The sequence below is a fragment of the Sorghum bicolor genome, chromosome 8, assembly GCF_000003195.3.
Source record: "Sorghum bicolor cultivar BTx623 chromosome 8, Sorghum_bicolor_NCBIv3, whole genome shotgun sequence".
Taxonomy (NCBI): domain Eukaryota; kingdom Viridiplantae; phylum Streptophyta; class Magnoliopsida; order Poales; family Poaceae; genus Sorghum; species Sorghum bicolor.
In genome coordinates this window covers 56563992-56583878 of record NC_012877.2, presented here as the reverse complement: position 1 = coordinate 56583878, position 19887 = coordinate 56563992, and the positions used below count along the sequence as shown (strand labels likewise).

Here is a 19887-nt window from a genome sequence, read left to right as displayed (position 1 = left end):
GTAAACTAATTTAGAGGCGTTTTGGCCCGTGAGTAATACAAAATTCAGGTGGGGAGCGACTCCCCCCCGTTGACCGTCAAAAAAAAAAAAACTAATTCAAGTCATGATTATTTCTAACAAGCTAAACAGGGGCCATGGTTTTTACATGCTACAATAAAAGGGAAGTCATATTAAAAGTTTCATAACAGGAATGGGCATACATGCTCTATATTACACGCACATCAGGTACCTAGCAGAACACTGTCAGTCATATGTCCATGTCAATCAAGGCATCTTCCTCTTCACCATCCAGCACCTGTTAAGAAGTCATCTCCTGATAATTTGCTGCGTTGAAAGAAGAATACGTCATTAATTCATTATTGATTATCTTGTGTTCCCTGTCACAACCTCGCAGCTCTAAACAAGCACCTACCTAGTGCAGTAACAACAAAAGCTCACAACTCGTTTTAATTTCCTATTGTAGAAGAAGTAGTTGAACGACCATCTACAAGAAAGAGGTTAGTATCTATATTAGAAAGATGATTTAGATGCATAAGCTAACCATCACAATCCTATCGTAGTTCACTCAAACATACATGGACCCTTTCTCTAGAACTGGATCTGCATCAGAGTCTGGGTTATAGCTGTAGATGTCACACTCTCTGATTTTGATAACCTAAAACATAAGGAGCAAACATAAAATAGAAGGACTATACAACTTCCGAACCAAACATTATAAGTGAATCCTGACCTCATCAATTGCTTTAGTCATACTGTCCAGAAGAGAACTGCCCTCATTTGTGGCTGCCCATTGCTGAAGGGAAGTCCAAATTCAGGTAAGCATGTCAAACAGTGAGAAAGGCAAAACAAAGTCTCAGGATCATATGCCCAGTTTATTAATCAGTTTTCGTGTTTTTCCCTTTTTTGGAATATGCAATCTAGCTAAACCAATCTATTTATATGAACAAAGTAAAAATAATCAAACCAAAAGATAAAGAGGAATCATAAAGCATTACCCTAGAAGCATCAGGTAAGTAGGTGTCTACCATCTGCTTGAAGCTTTCCAACTCCTCTTCTTGGAAGAACAAGTGTGCCTGAACAGCACTAATAAGTGAACAAATGTTGACAAAAGGATGTTAAATTTAATCTGACGGTCGTGCTATCATGAATGTGTGACATGACAGCGAGATCTTAAGAAAGTTAGATATATCAATTGCCAAAGACCAAGGGAAATGGAGAGAATTGAACTCTCAGCTCAAAGAGCAACGGTTATTAATCCGTCTGTCATACCATCTGACAACACCCCCTTAGGCTGGTAGGAAAGGACAAAAGCGGGTTTGCCATATTGCCCACAGAAAGCTGACTATGACATTACCCAGATATCCTTCCTCCCAAATTATATTAGAACACACTTGCTACAAATACGATGTTACCTGAAATCATAATCTGGATAAATGTGGCCAAGAGTGAGAACTAGATATATCATTGTTTTCTGGCTGGACAAACATAAAACGAAAATAGAAGTTAGGCTATGTAAAAAGAAAATGTGCACAACAAATAGGGAACTTTTGCAAACATATGACTGGGTGTCTGGGTCAAACCCCAATTCTTTGGATGCCTCAATGAAAGGTAGGACCAGGGCCCACCTGTCAATGGGACCCAGTGGTAAATGAAAAATTGGGGGGGGGGGGGGGGGTTGATCAGTGGAATGTTTGCAATTTTTTTCTAGTAAATATACCCCACAGATCCTTACCTTGATCTGGAGGATAAGTGCTCCACTGGTGCCTACAAGGCCACAATTAGAGTAGAAGATAAAGCCTAACATGACAGGTGGAAAAAAGTATAGGACTGCAGCTTGAAGAAGGGTGGCATTAAGCAATGAGGTTGTACTTGAATCATTCCATGATTCTTCATGTATGCAAGATGATAGCTACAAAACTAATGGCTGGTAAGCATCAACTGCATACATGAGAGGCCCCCTGCTGCAATATATAACTATGAATAAAGGAAGCATATTAGAAGAAAAATTGAGTGGAAGCAACCAAGCACAAAATGGGTGAACCAAGCAGGGGTTAACTACCTGAAAGCAAGGTTCTGGGATTCATTTTGAAAAAAAATTCGGCCCCAACCGAAATGGACGAAATTCGGGAAAATTCGGTCCAATTTCGGGCTGAATTCGGTGAATTTTCGGAAATTGAATCATAAAATTCGTTTCGGCCCCAACCGAATTGGACGAAATTCGCTGAAATTCGGAGTATTTCGGTCGAATCCCAGATCCTTGCCTGAAAGTATCTAACCAATCAAAACAGTTTGTTTTGCTCTACCATGATTCCAAACAGAGAGGAAAAAATTTATAAACAAATCACTGTAGATTACATATGATTCATAGCTTTGTTGGAAGAAAAACGATCTCAGTGATAATATTATAATTCATGGGTCCAGGAAAAGCATATACCTCATGTTCTAGGCTTATTGAAAGCCTACGGTCCGTCGCAGTGTGCTTGCCTGCAAATTAATATACTAGTTTATCGAAAGCATGTGGCTCATGCTCAACAAAGGATGCAATGGAGCAAGTTCCTAGTTTCTTACAAGAGAATGCCTCAAGGTTCACTCTCATTGTACAATCACCAAGGTTGAGTTGCTCGAGGAACAAATTTATACTGGAAACATAAACAAAACCGCAAAAAAACAGTAAACTGGGGAAGACGAATTGGTTGCAATTGCAACTAAAAGCACACCAATAGCAACAGAAAACACCACATTTACCTGTCGAAGGGGGTGTATTCTAAAAACTTCATGCTGGGTGTCTTGTGAACTCATAAAATAGTCAATCTGATTGGACGTGTCTCGCGAAGTGGGTTCAGAACCCCAACTGTGAAATTAACATACTCATATTCAGCGGCTGATCTAGGACTTTTGCATAGGATACGCTGGACCAAAATTTACTTACGCAAACCAGTAAAAATCCATTTAACAGTTCAGTAAAGTGCCATAAAAATTGCCCCACAATTCGATATACAAATACTAAATAGCATAATATAACAAGTCTTAAATTACAATACAAATACAAATACAAATAGTCTAAACAACATACTAATAATTTGAAATATGCATGATATAGAATCTTAAAGACTAAATATAATTACATCACTACTTTTCAATGAAAGGCAATCACCCAAAAGACTATATCGTTCATCTTATTTCCCAGCTCATTTCTACAATTCTACTACCTACGTGGCTACATCTATAAGCTACATCAAAATATAAAATTACATAGGATTAGAGATTTGGGGAACTTGAAAGCAAGAAGATAATGGAGGGGGAGGGGTTTCTTAGTTCTCACAGATGTGCCGCCGACGATTCGTCCCTCCGTCCGCCACCCGGGCGTCACCGTGTTAGGGGGGGGGGGGGGGGGGGGGGGGGTGTTGGGCGGCCGCCGGCCAACCAAGCAGCCGAGGGGCGGCGCGGCCGGCGTCGCTGGGAGACTCGCGCCGTCGTGCGGAGGGCGGAGGCTGACTGACAGGAGTCCCCGAGCCGGGCGGATGACCGTTTCGGCGTGCTTGTTCGTTGCGGGTTTTTTTTTTTGGGTGAATTGTTCGTTGCGATTTGTTTCCACCATTTTTGTCCGTCATCCATTTACGAGAGCTTTTTTCTCTAGATAAAGATGGTCATTTTGTTCATGTCACTAAGAGAGTGAATTTTTGTGCTATGTCATTTATCTTTTTTTTTTTTGCTCAGTCTGCTATTTTATCTACTTTTTTATCTCATGGTGTTAATAGTAATATTATTCTTTAAAACGGTCAACATTGTAACAGAAAATATCCAAATAACCCATAAAATTTCGATAATCAATATTGCAGAACTAGCATTATCCATTTAGAGCATCTATCTCCATCAGATTAGCCAAAAACTCTAGTCAAATTTACTGATTTAGCAACTCTCTAAAATAGATTTGACAAAAAAATATTAGAGTGCTTTGTAAAAGGATGGTCAGTGAGGTAGACTATTCAAAAGTAGAAAGCGAATAAGATGAGATGGAGAGCCAAAAACATATCACAATGCTACTCCACAGCTAGGCAGAGTATTACAAAGTAGTACCCTCTCTATTCAAATTATGTTGTTCCGAGTTTTTCTAAATTCATGATAAAAGTTATCTTAACATAGTGTATATACATAGTAAATGCTATGCATAAAAAAACTCGAAAACGACTTACATTTTGGAACAAAAGTAGTAGTACTCTTGCTAGGCTAGGCATAGAATCATGCCATACCTATATGGCGCACTAAATATGCTTCAGCCAAAATTGATCAAAAATCAAAATAGAGTTGTTCTAAAGAAAAATTAGGGGACCAGAAAGAAACAAAAATCACATATTTCAATAAGGGTGGACCAGCAAAGGATATGATATACATGTACACTTAGCATGTGTTTAAATGATGAGATGAATGAGAATGGAATAGGATAGTACCTATTTTGCTGGTGTTTAAACTGAGGAGCATATATTTACCTTAGATGTGGGGCAACTCCATCCCCTTGGAACCAAAGGGACGGGGCATCCTTTTGCACTATATGAAGTGTTATATCTTTTGTGTAGTGTGGTTGGGTGGCTCTATAGGCGGCAGCGCCATCGAGGAGCTCTGTGGTTGGGAGTCAGTATGGGCGAGGAGCTCCGCTGCCAAGTGGTGTTGTGTGGTGCTTTCAGATAGCAGCGTGGTTGAGGTGCTCTCGACAGTCAGCACAGCCCAATGAGCTCGTGGCTACTTGGTAGAAGAGGAATACGAGATAGGCCGATAAAAAATAGAAACACTATATGATAGACATATGAGCATAGATATGATAAATGGACCCACTTATAACTATCCCTAGCAGAGGTAGAAATCGACATCGATCCCATATAAACCAAACAAAAACACAAACTGTCATATCCCATCAACCATACAAAGTATAGAGATTGATCATCCCATCCATAGAAACTATCCGTCCCATCTCATTATGTCTCATCGGATTCTAGTCCTTTGCCGAGAGCTCCGAGCGCTCGGCAAATGGGCAAACCCGCTTGGGAAACGTTTTGCTGAGAGCAGCTCTCGGCAAAGAACTGCCGGCAAACAAGCTACCGGCAAAGGAGAGTTTGCCGAGAGCTGCTCTCAGCAAAGTTTTTGCCGAGCACATGGAGCCCACCTCTCGGCAAACTATAGCTCTCAGCAAACGTGAACACTAGTAACGGCAAAACGACCGTTAACGGTCAGTTCCGACAACTATTCAAACTCCTTTGCCGAGAGCGTCGCTCGGCAAAGATTTTTTTAAAAAATAATGAAAAAGAATTGCAGTCGAACTGGTTTGGAAATAATATTTTTTACTGAGGTTTGCCGAGAGTCCAGCACTCGGCAAAGACGACGTTTGCCGAGAGCCCAGCTCGGCAAAGACTTTAAAAAAAATAAAAAAAGGTTTGCGCCATTTTTTACTAGTCTTTGCCGAGAGCCCGGCGCTCGTCAAAGTGACTCTTTGCTGAGAGTCTGCCTTCCAGGCGCTCGGCAAAGGTCGCAACTTTGCCGAGAGCCGCACGGTCCCGGCTCTCGGCAAATCCTTAGCTCTCGGCATAGGCTCTAGAGAGCTTTTTTTTAAAATTCTGTTTTTGTTTCCAACTGTTATTCACATATAAAACAAATATTAACAATTAACAGATATCACGCCGTCAGTCCAAGTGATGGCGGCAGCTCTTTGCCGAGAACTGCCGTTTGCCGAGAGCTCAGCTCACGGTAAAGATCCAATTTGTTGTGCGCCTTTCTTTGCCGAGAGGCCCTTTCGTCAAAACGGTCCAGTTCGCCGAGCGCTTTTGTTTGCCGAGATTCTGACCCACGGTAATTCGTTTGTTGACGACCCTTCTTTGCCTAGCGTTACCCTTGGCAAACGTTCTGTTTGCCGAGAGCCCGTTTTTTTTTTTTTTTTTGCTCGGCTCTCGGCATTGGCTGGTTTTCCGGTAGTGTTAGAGTTGATTCCAAACCAAACACGCGTCTAAAGTGTTGTTTGATTCACAAACAACAACAATGGAGACCGTAATGGAAATAGAACATGTGCATTCTTGTATTTTTTAGGTGAGTAGGCGATCAACCAAATTGTGTTAAAGGAATCATATCCTTGCTGACGCTAGACCGGATCACCGTGTATACAAACAAAATGCGGCCTGGCACTTCGATCTGGTGATGGCCTTGTTTAGTTCACCCAAAAAACTAAAATGTTTTTAAGATTCTCTGTCAAATCGAATCTTTTGACACATGCATGAAGCATTAAATATAGACGAAAATAAAAACTAATTGCACAGTTTAATTGTAAATCGCGAGACAAATCGTTTGATCCAAGTTAGTCCATAATTGGATAATATTTGCCACAAAAAGAAAGGGTTGATAACGCCTAGAGTTTACTGTATCACTTCTCCTTGAATTTTAAAATAATTTTAGGCAACACTTTTGTACCATCAACTAGTACAAATAGATTATTACATTTATGATTTATTATTTGCCTACCATAGTATATCAAATTTTTTGTCCTTAACTATAGGAACAATTATAAATTGTTAATTGATTGCCTTTGTGCCAACACAAATCAGATTTTTTTTGGGGTTTGTTATTTTGTCTAATATGATTTTTATTCGCGAAATTGAAAATTGCATATTGTGCCTAAATTGCAATGAATAAAATGGTGCAATTTTGATATAAAATATATGTAATAACCATCATCTGAAATAAAACCAAAATTCAGACACCTGAATTTTAGTAAGTCCCTTATTGCAAAAAAAAAAATATATACTTCGAGTATGTGTGTTTGCCCCAGCATGTTTTTAACGTGGCATATAATATGACCACACCAAACCGCAAGCCCGGCCAGACGATTAATCGACATCGGTGTAGAGGTGCTCCGGCAGCCTGGGCTCAGCGATGGCGACGAGGGGCACCTTCATGCTCGTCGTCAGCCCAAAGAACTCCTCCATGCTCACGTCCTCCGGCGCCACCCCGTCCGGCAGCCGCCACGTGAACCCATGGACCAGGTTCGCCAGCGCCGCCGCCATCTCCTTCATCGCGAGGTTGTACGCCGGACACATCCGTCGCCCGGCCCCGAACGGCAGCAGCTCAAAGTGCGTTCCGCGCACGTCCACGTCCTCGGCGCCACCGCCGGCGAGGAATCGCTCCGGCCGAAATCCTTCGGGAGCGTCAGGCCACGACGCCGGGTCGCGCGCCACGGCCCACATGTTCACCAGCACGCGTGCTCCGGCGGGGATGTCGTAGCCTCCGACCACCGTGTCCTCACGGGCACGACGAGGGACCAGGAGAGGCGCTATATGGTGGAGCCGCATCGTCTCCTTCAGCACGGCGTGCAAGTAGGGGAGCGCCGGCAGGTCACTCTCCGTGGCCCAGCGACCACGGCCCACCACGCGGTCAAGCTCCGCGGTGGTGGCCGCCATGGCGTCCGGCCGGCGGAGGAGCTCCGCCAACGCCCACTCCATCGTAATCGCCGCGGTGTCCGTGCCGCCGGCGATGATGTCCAGGATGAAGGCCTTGGCACCGTCGCGCGTGAGCCGGGCCTCCGGTTCCTCTTCCTCCTGCCCGCCGCCTTCCTCGACTAGCTGCAGCAGCACGTCCACCAGGTCTGTCGTCGTCGTCGTCGCTGCGACCTCGCCGCCGCCGTCTCGAGCTCGGCGTCGCCGGTCTTTCTCGTGCTCGTCGAGGATCTGCTCCGTGAAACGGTCGAGCTGCTCGTGCACCCTCTTCATCCGACGAGTGAAGCCCTGCACGTCAAGCGGCCCCAGCCACGGCACCCACTCGCCGACGTTGTTCACGGCGCCGGTCACCGCGAACGCCTCGTCCAGGGTGCGCCGGAACGCCTCGCCTTCCTCGCTGCCGTAGATGCCCATCCACTTCTTCCCGACCGCCATGCGAAGGATGTTCCGCATGGTGAAGTTCACGAGGTGCTCCTTCACCTCGACGGCGGCGCCGGCGAGCTCGAACAGGCCGCGAGCCAGCGCGCGCATCTCCTGCGCGCGCATGTGCTCGAACGAGTCGACGCGGCGCGGGGAGAAGAGCTCGGTGGCGCAGAGCTTGCGAGCCATGCGCCAGTAGGGGCCGTAGGGAGTCTGCAGGATGCCCTTGCGGCCATAGGCGAGGATGGCGCCGAAGGACGTGGGCGGGCGGTCGGCGAAGGCGAGGTCGTGGGTCTTGAGGACCAGCCGTGCCGTCTCCGCCGAGGAAGCCACCACGGTGTCGAAGGAGCCAAGCCGAAGATGCATGAGCGCGCCATGGCGCGCCGCGAGCTTGGCCAGTGCGCGGTGCGGCGGGAGAGCGCCTGCCAGCAAGCCGAGGCTGCCAACCACCGGCCATCCCTTCGGCCCTGGCGGGAGGTTCCGCGGCTTCCGACGGCCGCGGAGCCGAACAACGGAGCCGAGCACGATGAGGACGAAGGTCACCACCGACGCGAACGCGACGGCCAGAGGCACGGCTGTTGCTGTGAGCTCCATCAGTGAATGGAAGTGTCTTCCTTGGCAATGGCCAATGGCAAATAATGGAGTGTGCCGGCCTGTTGTTGGCGCAAAAAGAGAGAACGTTCTCCCCTTTTCTCGCACCATTTTAACTGTATAAATTGATTGTTATATGATGGTATCAAAAAAAAAAAAGATTGCGACACCTACTGTTTAAATTTGATGAAAAGGAACAGATATGGCGACAAGGTGCCGTGCCACACAGAACTTTGTCCATTATTGATCATTCAATTTGCGTTTTGTTCTTATACTCTACTAAGAAAATGAGAGCAACGTATGGATTGAACAAGACACACGTGCTCTGAATTCAGAACCACGTATATGGATTGAGCGAGACACGTGCTTAACTGCTGGTTTCTACTCCGCAAAGGGATATTTGAGGAGCGACTATTGTCATGACACGAAATATTCTCTATTCTTTGGTATTCCTTGACTGGATTTTTTTTCTCTCTCTCTATATATACATTATTCGTCTGTTATTTGCATTGTAAGACGGCATCAAATTATCGTTCTAGACAATTGATAGTCCGGGTTGATCCTCGTGCGAAATCGATCCGGGCCTATTGAGCAAAGCGGGTCGACCCCATACGGACGCGGGGCAGCAGGGTGGTGACCCCCATCGACCCCAATCGAAACATGGGTCACTCCTCTCTCGTCAGTTGAGCTGTGCGCCATCACTCTACTCTGATTCACGTGGAGCTATGGCGTCGCAACATGCAGCTCCCTCTCGGAACGGAGCCGTAGCTTTCTACTGCGCGCATCATCACAGAGCAGGGCCTCGACGGTGCTGCCATGGAGACGAGCACTGAGTACGTAGGGACAAATAGGGTCGTCGTCGCTACAACCGGCACGAAGCGGCACCGCCGGCGTAGACCACGGCGTCCGGGCGCAAGGGGGTGCCCCGTGCCACAAGACCGCTAACGGCGGCGCGCCTTGCGGTGGCCAATGGGTGCCCGCGCGACAGCCAGCGTCCATCTTCAGCCCCTGATGCGGACGAAGGTGCTAGATCATGCATTCAGTATAACAGGATTCACTACGGGAAATCAGAGCTTTGCCGAGGGCTCAGCTTTGCCGAGAGCTAGCCCTCGGCAAAGACTGCCTTTGCCGACAGCCAAAAACGCCTCTCGGCAAAGAACCTTTACCGATGGTCAAGCTCTCGGCAAAGGCAGGCCCTCGGCAAAGGCTAGCTTTGCCGACAGCCTAGCTCTCGGCAAAGATAGGCTCTCGGCAAAGGACCAGCGCTGGTAACGGCAACTGTTGTCGTCACCTTTGCCGAGAGCCACAGCGTTAGGCTCTCGGCAAAGAGGAGGTCTTTGCCGAGTACCTTGTCAAGCTCTCGGCAAAGAAGAAAGGTTTTTTTTTAGTATTGGACCCAAACTTTTTCTGTAACCCTTAAATATTGTATATAAGCACATGTTCAAATTTGGGAGCTTTTTATAACATTTTGCTATATTTTAACAATTAAATTATTTTATTTGTATTTTTTTGAAAAAGAAAATTTGAACTGCAGGAGTATGAAATAATAAAATATAGTCATTCAAAAAATGATACTCATGTTCAAGACTGCATTTTGATGTTGTATCCATAAACTCACCCAAGAGTTTGAATTTCTTGTATATAAAACATGACCATCCATGTGCCGTACAAGTGATTTTTAATTATATAAATTCCAAATGAAGTCCAAAAATCACGAAACTTGACGACGTGTCATGTTATGGCATGTGGAGACTGTGGTAAAAAAATCATAAGGTTTCGAGTAAGTTGCGATACCGGATATCTAAAACCCAAACATCTCCGCATGTGATCACATTCGATAACATGTGGAGATATCTGGGTTTTAGACATCCGGTGTCGCAACTTGCTCGGAACTTTATGAATTTTTTACCACAGCCTCCACATGCGATAACACGATACGTCGCCAAGTTTCGTGATTTTTGGAGTTTATTTGGAATTTATATAATTATAAATCACTTTTTCCTCACATCCCTCGACATGTTATGTTAGCGAGAGGGTTGAGATTTCATGTGTGGTTGTGGATACGGCCTCAACGTACACCAAATATCTTGACTATCATTTTTCGAATCATTGAGTTCTAATATTTCATGTACCTGCAGTTGAAATTTGAATTATGTGAAAAAATTTAAAGAAACAAGATTAATTAGTTAAATATAGCAAAAAAAGTCTAATTAATGCCAAAATTTAAAATGTATTTAGAAATTAGGTCACAAGGACACAAAAAAAACTCAGCTCTAAATTCAAAAAGAATAGAAAAAGACAGCAGTTCTTTGCCGAGAGCCTGCGCGTTAGGCTCTCGGCAAAGGGGCTTTGCCGAGAGCCAGGCTGGCCGGCCCTCGGCAAAGCGTCTTTGCCGAGAGCCATACTAGCCGGCCCTCGGCAAAGGCTGTTTTCATAAAAAAAATGAGCTTATTTCTTTGCCGCCCGGCCCGACACGCGCGCCTAACCCTAACGCGCACACACGCTCACCCTGCACGCCGCCGCCGCCCGCGTGCCGCCGCCGCCGCACCCCGTCCGCCACCGCCGTCGACCAAATCCGCCGCAGTCAGCCTACACCGCACCCACCCCCGGCCCTGGCTCGCCCCTCCCCAGCCCCGTGCGCCGCCGCCGCCTCGCTGCATCCTGCACGGTCGCTGCAGGAGTCCTCTCTCTCTCCAGAGGGAGGAGGAGGGACCCGAAGAGCAGAGGAAACACCAAGCAGCAGGGCGCGACGCGACAGGGGGTAGGGAGCCCAGGAGGTCTCGCAAGTCCCGAGGCGTTCGTCGGAGTTCCCCAGCCGCAATTCGTCCCGGTACGGTCTAATCTCCCGCTCCCGCTTCGATCCTGTGCTGCTGCGGGCTGCTTGCCAGTGCTTTAATCTCCAAACTCCGGCTGATAGATAGATATTTTGCGTTGGCGACTACGCGGAGATATTTCCATGTCTAATTACGGGGTGCTGGTGGTGAGGAAAGTCATTAGGGGCTGGCCGCCTGACTGCTAGGACGCTTGATTTTTATTCTTGTAGTAGGATGTCTCCAATCATTGAACTCTCAAGTCTGAACGGGCTAAAAATCTCATGACAGTAATGAGGAAAGTCATTAGCTGCTGCATACTAGTTGTTGGACTGCTTCTGCTTGCCCAGCGCTGGGCTGTTGCTCATCATGTATTATTGGAGGAAAAAAGTAATGCTCCAGATGCTGTCTAACTAACATTGAAGGGGTTATGCTATTCTAAAAGAAATATACACATTTCTATTCAGATGAGCATTTCTTGATAATATTGAATAATAGAAATGATGAATGAAAAACTGTAAACAGAGTAAAGTAACAAAAGGAGAACTATACAAATCTGAAATCTCTGAATATTTATTTCTATTTGATTAAGAAGTCTATTATTTTCCTCCAGTAGACGATCTATCTCAGACTTGTATAGTTCCAAATATACTAGCAAGTAGAAGGCTGTGTAATCCCAGACTTGTTCTAACAAGTTCCACAAACCCAAAGCTATTCTAATTCATGCTCTTGAATATAGTAAACATCCGAAGTGTCAACATTTTTATCCCTTTCTGTCACTTGACACTAGAAACTGTGACAATATATACAATTATAGGCATCCAAGACTTACAGGTAAAAATTATACGCATTTAAAATTATATATTAAATATCAAGCTCCAGTGGGATGCAAATGTACTAAAATTGATCAGCAGCAGTACAATGTGTTTCATTGCATATTCTGAATACTAGTGATTTTCTCATGTGTTGATAAGCCACTGAATATGAAATTGACTTGTTTGAATCAGCCATGCTTCGTTCATTGCATATTCTTTTGGTATTAGAATATGGTCTGACCAGCCACTGCATTAATATATTACTAAGTCTAAGTGGATTCCAGCTTAAGTTTCTTTGCATTAATATATGTGTTGTTGGCCATCGAGCCGGCTTTCTTTTGCAGGTTTTGGAAACCTCCCGTGCAGGGGAGGTTCTGCCGAAATTTTGTACTTATAGTGTTGTTTTTCTTGTTTTGCAGAGTAGGACCTGTCGGAGGGGACTCGGAGCACCTTGGCACGGCGCCACCTCGCCACTGCACCGTCTCGCAGCACACGTGGCCTGGTGCCCATCCGCAGCACGGCCACCCCGGGTTGTCCGGCAGCCCTCCTCCGCGCCCCGGGTACTCGTACCCGTACCCGTCGGTGCCAGGGCAGGCCATGTGGGCGCCGTGGGCAGGTGCGAGCTCTCCACACCCTGGGAGGCACTCACTCTGGTCGGCTTGGCCAGATGGGGGCTCGGGACACGACGGAGGCCACGGCGACGACGGGTCAGAGTCACAGCACTAGGGGTGAGGCGCTAGCGACTTCGAGGAGTGATATTCATGTGGACTTGTAGTTTATGTTATGAACTTGTGGTTTATGTTATGAACTTATGGTTTATGTTGGACGTAATGTTAGATTTGTCATATCTATGTGGATTTGTGATATCTGTGGACTTCGATATGTTTCATGTGTGATATGTATGTGGATTGTGATATAGACAAAGGGATTTGTGATATATATATATACATATGTGGCTGTGCATGTAAAAAACAGAGAAAAAACAAAAAACAAAACTAAATTCCCAGCTTTGCCGAGAGCCTGGATGGCTGGCAGTCGGCAAAGATAGAAAGCCGGGTTCAGAAGAACTACAGCTTTGCCGAGAGCCAGCCTGGCAGGCTCTCGGCAAAGGCTTTTTTTTTAAAAAAAATAAAGAATCTTTGCCGAGAGCCTGCCAGCACGGCTCTCGGCAAAGACGACGTCAATATTGACGTTACTCGACGGCGCCGTAGGCTTTGCCGAGGGCGTTTCTGGCCCTCGGCAAAGTCTTTGCCGAGAGCCTTCCACGTGGCTCTCGGCAAAGAATTCTTTGCCGAGAGCTTCTTTGCCGAGAGCTCTTTGCCGAGAGCCACGTGGCGGGCTCTCGGCAAAGCCTTTGCCGAGGGCTTTTAGGCCTTTGCCGAGGGCTCTCGGCTCTCGGCAAAGAAGCCGGATCCAGTAGTGATTGGAAGGTGCTGCAGTAAAAAAAAAATCAGACTAAATAAATAACATGTTTGTTTAGTCAAATGATGAGCAATTAAAAGCTAGCATGATTAGAGCACATGCCAGTTGAGGTTGGATCCTATGAGCACGACTGCAGAAGCAAATCTGTACACTCGTTGGTTCAATCCTAGAGGCACCACGGGTCATTAACGCCGAGCAGGAACAGTATGGGGGGTTTGCCTGACCCTTAGCGTTGACACTCATGGTTTGGAGGTTCGGGTGGAGGGGCGCTCCGACCCAGCCCATTTGCAGGCTGAGACACCACCAATACATGCATGGTTGGTATTATGCTACCTTACCAACCATCTCGTGAGCAGTGCTTGGGTGCAGATACATTGTTACATATCAGGCCTTGTTTCCTTTCAAAATTTTTTACAAAATAGGAATAGTAGCACTTTCATTTGTATTTGATAAATATTGTTCAATTATAGACTAACTAGGCTCAAAAGATTCGTCTCGTCAATTCCAACCAAACAGTGCAATTAGTTTTTATTTTCATCTATATTTAATATTCCATGCATATATACGTCTAAAGATTTGATGTGACGGAGAATCTGAAAAATTAAATTTTGCAAAATTTTTGGAGTGGGCCTTGTTTAGTTCCCCAAAAATTTTGCAAAATTTTTCAGATTCTCCGTCACAAGGCCTTGTTTAGTTCCCCAAAAATTTTGCAAAATTTTTTAGATTCTCCGTCACATCGAATCTTTAGACGTATGCATGGAATATTAAATATAGATGAAAATAAAAACTAATTGCACTGTTTGGTTAGAATTGACGAGACGAATCTTTTGAGCCTAGTTAGTCCATAATTGGACAATATTTATCAAATACAAACGAAAGTGCTACTATTCTTATTTTGTAAAAAAAAAATGGAAGTAAACAAGGCCTGCCACGTAGGATTTTTTTATGACCGTGTATTAGAGAACAAACAGAGGTTATTTGTTTCATGATAAAGCACAATCACACACCTCAGAAATAAAAACTTAGGGGTGCACTGGGGGTCACCGAGAACACCTTGGGTGCACTGATTCCTCACTGTGGTGTAGAAGCCCAGCCACTTCTCCCCGATCGACGGTCATGCAAAGGATGTTCTGCATAGTGAAGTTCATGAGGTGCTCCTTCAACGCAATGGCCGTGACAGACGACTCAAACTGGGCACGCGTCAGTGCACGCATGTGTTTTTTCAATAAACAGGGCATGCGAATCTACAGTAAGTTGCAGTTGTCCTTCCAAAATTTATTTTTTTTTCGAATATGAAAAAGGTTTGCACATCTTTTTATATTAAGTAAGAAAATTTTTTTGCAGACGCATTGTAGCGTTGGACGAGGGAGGGCCTAATAGGTATTACAAGCAGCAAAGCTTCTCCTGCACTCACGAATGAGATAACCTAGGTTTTATGCCCCGACATCGATCTATAGATCGGCGGTGTGTGCTTACTGAGGGACAATAGCTAGTTGATGATGGAAGGAGTGCTTGGGAAGCATCGTGCGTTTCTCCAGTGCGCGTATCTCTTGTGCACGCATGTGCTCGAACGAGTCGACACGGCGTGGGGGAAGAGCTCGGTGGCGCGGAGCTTGCGTGCCATGCGGCATGCGGCTGTAGAGAGTCATCAGGATGCCCTTGTAGCTGTAGGCGAGGATGGCGCCGGCGGCCGTGGGCGGGCGGTCGGCGAAGGCAAGATCATGGGTCTTGAGTTGAGGACCAGCCGCGCCATCTCCGTCGAGGAGGCCACCACGGTGTCGGTGGAGCCAAGCCGGAGATGCATGAGCGGGCCATGGCGCGCCGCGAGCTTGGCTAGCGCATGCCGCATGGTGCGGCGGGAGCTCGCCAGCCAGCAAGCCGAGGCTGCCAAACACCGGCCACCCGCGCGGACCCGGAGGGAGGTTAAGCGTGGCCTCCGACGGTTGTGCAGCCAGACAACGGAACTGAGCACGAGGATGACGAGGCAGGTGGCCAGCAATGCCACGGGCATTGGCAGTGTTGATGCGTTATGCGGTGAGCTGCGCTGGCCGAAATGGAAATGGCCTTTGGTAATGTTTATTTTGCTCTTGAGGGTAATGTGCTCTCACTCTCTCATCATTGAATTCGCTTTTGAGAAATGTGCAAACACATATCTCAATACGAAATTGTTTTAAGATGTGTATTCTCAAAGCGGGAGAGTGAGGACATGTGCTCTTAAGGGCAAAAAAAAAAAAAACACCTTCACCTTCTTTCTTGGGAACATGGACAGTAGAGGTGGCATAAAAAGAGCGATATACAACTATTTCCCCGGTATTGTCTCATAGGCAATCTCATGCAGTGCCACATAATTATGAGATGATTTAAGAGGTAACAAGTACAATGGATTGTCTTTTAAATCGTCTCGTAGTAATTCTAGACTTCTCAATTTATGGAAACAACAATGAAATTTTTGTGAGTTAAATGGTAACAACAACTCATTCAATGGTGTGTAAGTTGCCTTATAGTCCTAAATTATAGCTCATGATGTTGTTTCACGAAACAACAACCTATTTCTCTTTCCCTCTCTCTTTCCTTCACATAAGCAAAAATCATATGTGACACTGCATAAAACAGTGTACGACATACAACTAACGTGTAGCAATGTAACTGCCCTTTAAACTTTCTAAAATTTAATTAAATTTGTAGAAAATACTAATAATATTTTTTTATCTCTAAATAAGTTTATTATAAAAATATATTCAATGATCTATTAATAATACGAATTATGTACCATAGATATTAAATATTCAGTAAAAATTTAAAATCTTTGATTTTTTGGATGAGAATGATATTTTTAATGGAACGGAGGGAGGTCGGAGGGAGTATATTGTTTTGCGAACGAATAAGCAATAAAATGTCGCAGCAAGACAGTGACAGGGATGTAAACAGTTATCACGTGTTCGCCAGAAACTTGTCAAATATGGTCTGGAAGTGTCCGTTGTCCACTCTCTGTTTGTTCTTATACTCCAAGAAACCAAGGCCGCACATATTGCTTGAACAGGGCACGTGCTGATGATGTCTCGTTTGTCATGTAGAGTGAGGTCGATCCAGAATCCAATAATTCGTTGGCCACACCCACACTCAAATGTTGGTTTGTCACCGAGAAGAAAAGGGCCATATTTTAAGGAACACTTTTTTTTCCTCATTGGCCAATATAACATGATTTTTTTTTATTTATAAAAAACTCACATAGAAGCTCACATAAACATATATGCACATTCACCCTTACGGGATCACCCGCGTGGTGATCTCGTCCTCGGAAAGAGCCTCCTCACACATCCAGGTCCCCGCCAACGAGGCCGTCGGCCCCATTTGGAACAAGAACAAGGGCCGCTGCGCTAGTGGCAGCACCCTTCAGATGTGAAAGCCCGCCACCACATCGGCCGCTGTGAAACCCTTGCTCCGCAGCTTCTCTAGGCCCCTCAGGAGGGGGTCCAGTCTCGGCTCATCATCTTGCACGACCCCCCACTTCCACTTCTCTGGCCTCTCGGTCACCATCCTTCCGTTGTAGGCGGGGAAGCCGTCGAGGTCGTTCCGGAGGTAGAACCACCACTCTTGCCAGCCCCGGTTGGAGGACGGAAGCGTGGCAGGGATGTACATGTGTGACTGCTCCTAGCGCACTTGAAGCGTGCAGCCACCGGCCCTCAACGGCTTTCGAGGCGCGCCTGCCCTGGTGGACTTTGAAGTCTGATCCTCGCGAAACAGATGGATCCACAAGTCCCAATGTAGGAAAATTGCCCCTCGCACATGATGACGAAAATTGCTGCCTACGTGATCGAGTTGGGATTGAAGTTATGAAGCTCGACCCCATAGTAATTAGGAAGAGCCCTCATAAACCTACCCGACGAGACCCTAAGCCTCTGGTCGTGAAATGCGAGGAAGCTCACCACGTAGCCCGACGGCGGGTTGGGCTCCCTCGCATCCACCGGGGCCAGGGCACGATCCACTCCGGGAACCCCATGTCCACACGAGGGCAACGGAGACCGCCGTCGATGCGCTCCAGCAGCGCCTCCAGAATCACCGTGGAGACAGGCCACGCCTCCGGAATGCCAGGGGCGGAAGAGGGACCTATTTGACGTAGGCAAAGTTGACGAGGATGGGGAATCTTGTGTTCTTCACCCAGCTCTCTCTCTCTATGCACAGAAGGAAGACGATGGCGAACAACGCAGGCAGGGAAGGCGAGAGCGAAAGGAAAGGTGGGGGAGAACGGACGCACCTTGCTCGCTTTTATATAGGCCTTGTTCAGTTCGCGAAATTTTTTGGTTTTTGCTACTGTAGTAATTTCGTTTGTATGTAACAAATATTATCCAATCACAGAGTAACTAGGCTCAAAAGATTCATCTCACAAATTACAGATAAACTGTGCAATTAGTTTTTATTTCCGTCTATATTTAATACTTCATGTATGTGTACAAATATTCGATGTGACGGAGAATCTTAAATTTTTTTGAAAACTAAACACCATACAAGAAAGGGGGAAGCGAACCGACACGATCCAAAGAGGAACCACTGTATGCAGCGCATTAACGCGCAACGGTAACCCACGCCCCACTGGCCAATATAACATGATTTTTTATTTTAAAAAACCCCATAAGGACATAGAAGCTCACGTAAGCATATACTCCCTCCGTATCTGAATTAGAGGACGTTTAGGACATAAGTGTGATTACCAAGGAGTCATTAATTAAGGGGTATTTTTCCTTCTTTGCCCTTATTAAATAGAGGTGTGGGTGGATACTAGACGTGAAACAAATTGAGTTCGATTGGCTATCGTAGTGAGGAGTTGGTCCCAGACATCAAGGTTACGCGGCCACCAACTACTGCGTCTGTTCCATGTACGTTTTTGGTGATTCCTTTGTGCCATTGTCTACGTTTACAAAAAACATGTATTAATATCTTGTATCTGCGTTCATTGCAACTTGGTCATTACAGCGCCTGCTGCAGCGTCGGTCTTCGACGCTACGGCAACAACTGCCTGTGATTTAGCCATCACACACTTCATGGTTCTTTTCCTTTTAATTTTTAGTCTATGGTTTGGAATCTGTCCATCTATCTTAGGTTGCCTTTCTTCCTGATCTTATGTTGTCTAATGTTATGCCCAGATAACTTAGAACAGCCTTGGTTGACTCAAAATCTTGTTTTCCCGCATCTTTGGCCTACAATAGCGAATTTCAACCGCCTAGATTCCACCACAACAGGTAATAGCCTGCTGTATACATTATCCATATCTATACAAATTTTAGCACATGTTCCTATCTTAATACGTTCAATACACTTAGTTTGATCGTATTTTTTTGGACTGTTGTAGCAACTTTATTGCCATCTATACCATCGCCTCTTGCTCCATTTACCCTACCGTTTTGTCTTCCATTGAATGCCAACAACGTTTTCGATCGGCATGCCATCACAAGTCCTCAGTCTACTCAGGCTCGACTAAATCGGAAAAGAAAACTTGACCAGCGAAAACTTGCTCGCACAGGTGAAAGAAAAGGAACCATGGACTCCTAACATATGTTTACTATCTATGTAATATCCTTAGTCTAATACCTTTTGTAACTAATCAGGAAGCCTCCATATGAACACTACGACTCTTAGGTGTGGACAGTTCGATGAAGCATACGTAGATGCGCTCAAAGGTTGGCTCTCATGGAATACCTCAACAACATATAAAGAGACCTAAACTTTACCAAAATCCTTCTTGTTTTTTGTTTGGCCAATCGATAGTCTATTCAATTCTTTGCTAAAACAGACCTGCTTCCTTTGCAGCGTCTCATCCGGGAAGATCATATTATGGCCCACCACAATATTGTTGCCCCTATTGCCAAGATGTTTTTTGGCCACGCGAAGGTATCAAAAGAGGCTCATCACGCCATTTGAGACAGCCAATATACAACAATTGCTGCAAAGGTGGTAAAATTGTTATACCACCGTTCCTACCCCGTCCAGAGCCCTTAGCTTCATTATCAAGATTTGATGGAGATGCGAGGTGTAGTAGATTCATGAAAAATATACGCCAGTACAATTGCCTGTTTGCTTTCACTTCAATGGGAGCAAATATAGATCGTTCCATGAATGATGGCCGTGGCCCTCCCGTGTTCAAAATTAGTGGTCAAGTCCACCATCGGATAGGTTCCTTGTTGCCACAGCAAGGCACACCTCCAAAGTTTATACAGTTATATGTATATGACACATCTAATGAAATCAGTAATAGGTTACAGGCCTTAGATTATGCAGAAGCATCAGAAGGAAACTTAGATACCTCTATTGTGCAGGCTTTGATAAGTATGTTAGATGAGCACAACCCATTTGCTAAACAGT

The 19887-nt window shown here is 45.5% G+C and overlaps 2 protein-coding genes across 3 annotated transcripts; both read right to left on the bottom strand.

The window, feature by feature from the left end:
- LOC8068105 (repressor of RNA polymerase III transcription MAF1 homolog) lies at window positions 34-3507 on the bottom strand. Of its 2 annotated transcripts, XM_021445808.1 has the most exons (11): window positions 3323-3507; window positions 2746-2851; window positions 2569-2639; window positions 2435-2484; window positions 1733-1764; window positions 1413-1475; window positions 996-1083; window positions 731-793; window positions 576-655; window positions 413-484; window positions 34-324 (listed from the first exon to the last, which is right to left on the bottom strand). In XM_021445808.1, the coding sequence occupies exons 2-11, from the start codon at window positions 2775-2777 to the stop codon at window positions 282-284; spliced, it is 594 nt and encodes a 197-aa protein (XP_021301483.1). In that variant the 5' UTR covers window positions 2778-2851; window positions 3323-3507; the 3' UTR covers window positions 34-281. The 2 variants fall into 2 exon arrangements, with proteins under 2 accessions (XP_021301483.1, XP_021301484.1); XM_021445809.1 differs by lacking the exons at window positions 1413-1475; window positions 1733-1764 and having other exon boundaries at window positions 996-1073; window positions 3323-3500.
- On the bottom strand, window positions 6666-8666 carry LOC8068104 (flavonoid 3'-monooxygenase). Its single transcript, XM_002442312.2, has one exon. It carries the CDS (start codon window positions 8592-8594, stop codon window positions 6867-6869), a length of 1728 nt encoding a protein of 575 aa, XP_002442357.2. The 5' UTR covers window positions 8595-8666; the 3' UTR covers window positions 6666-6866.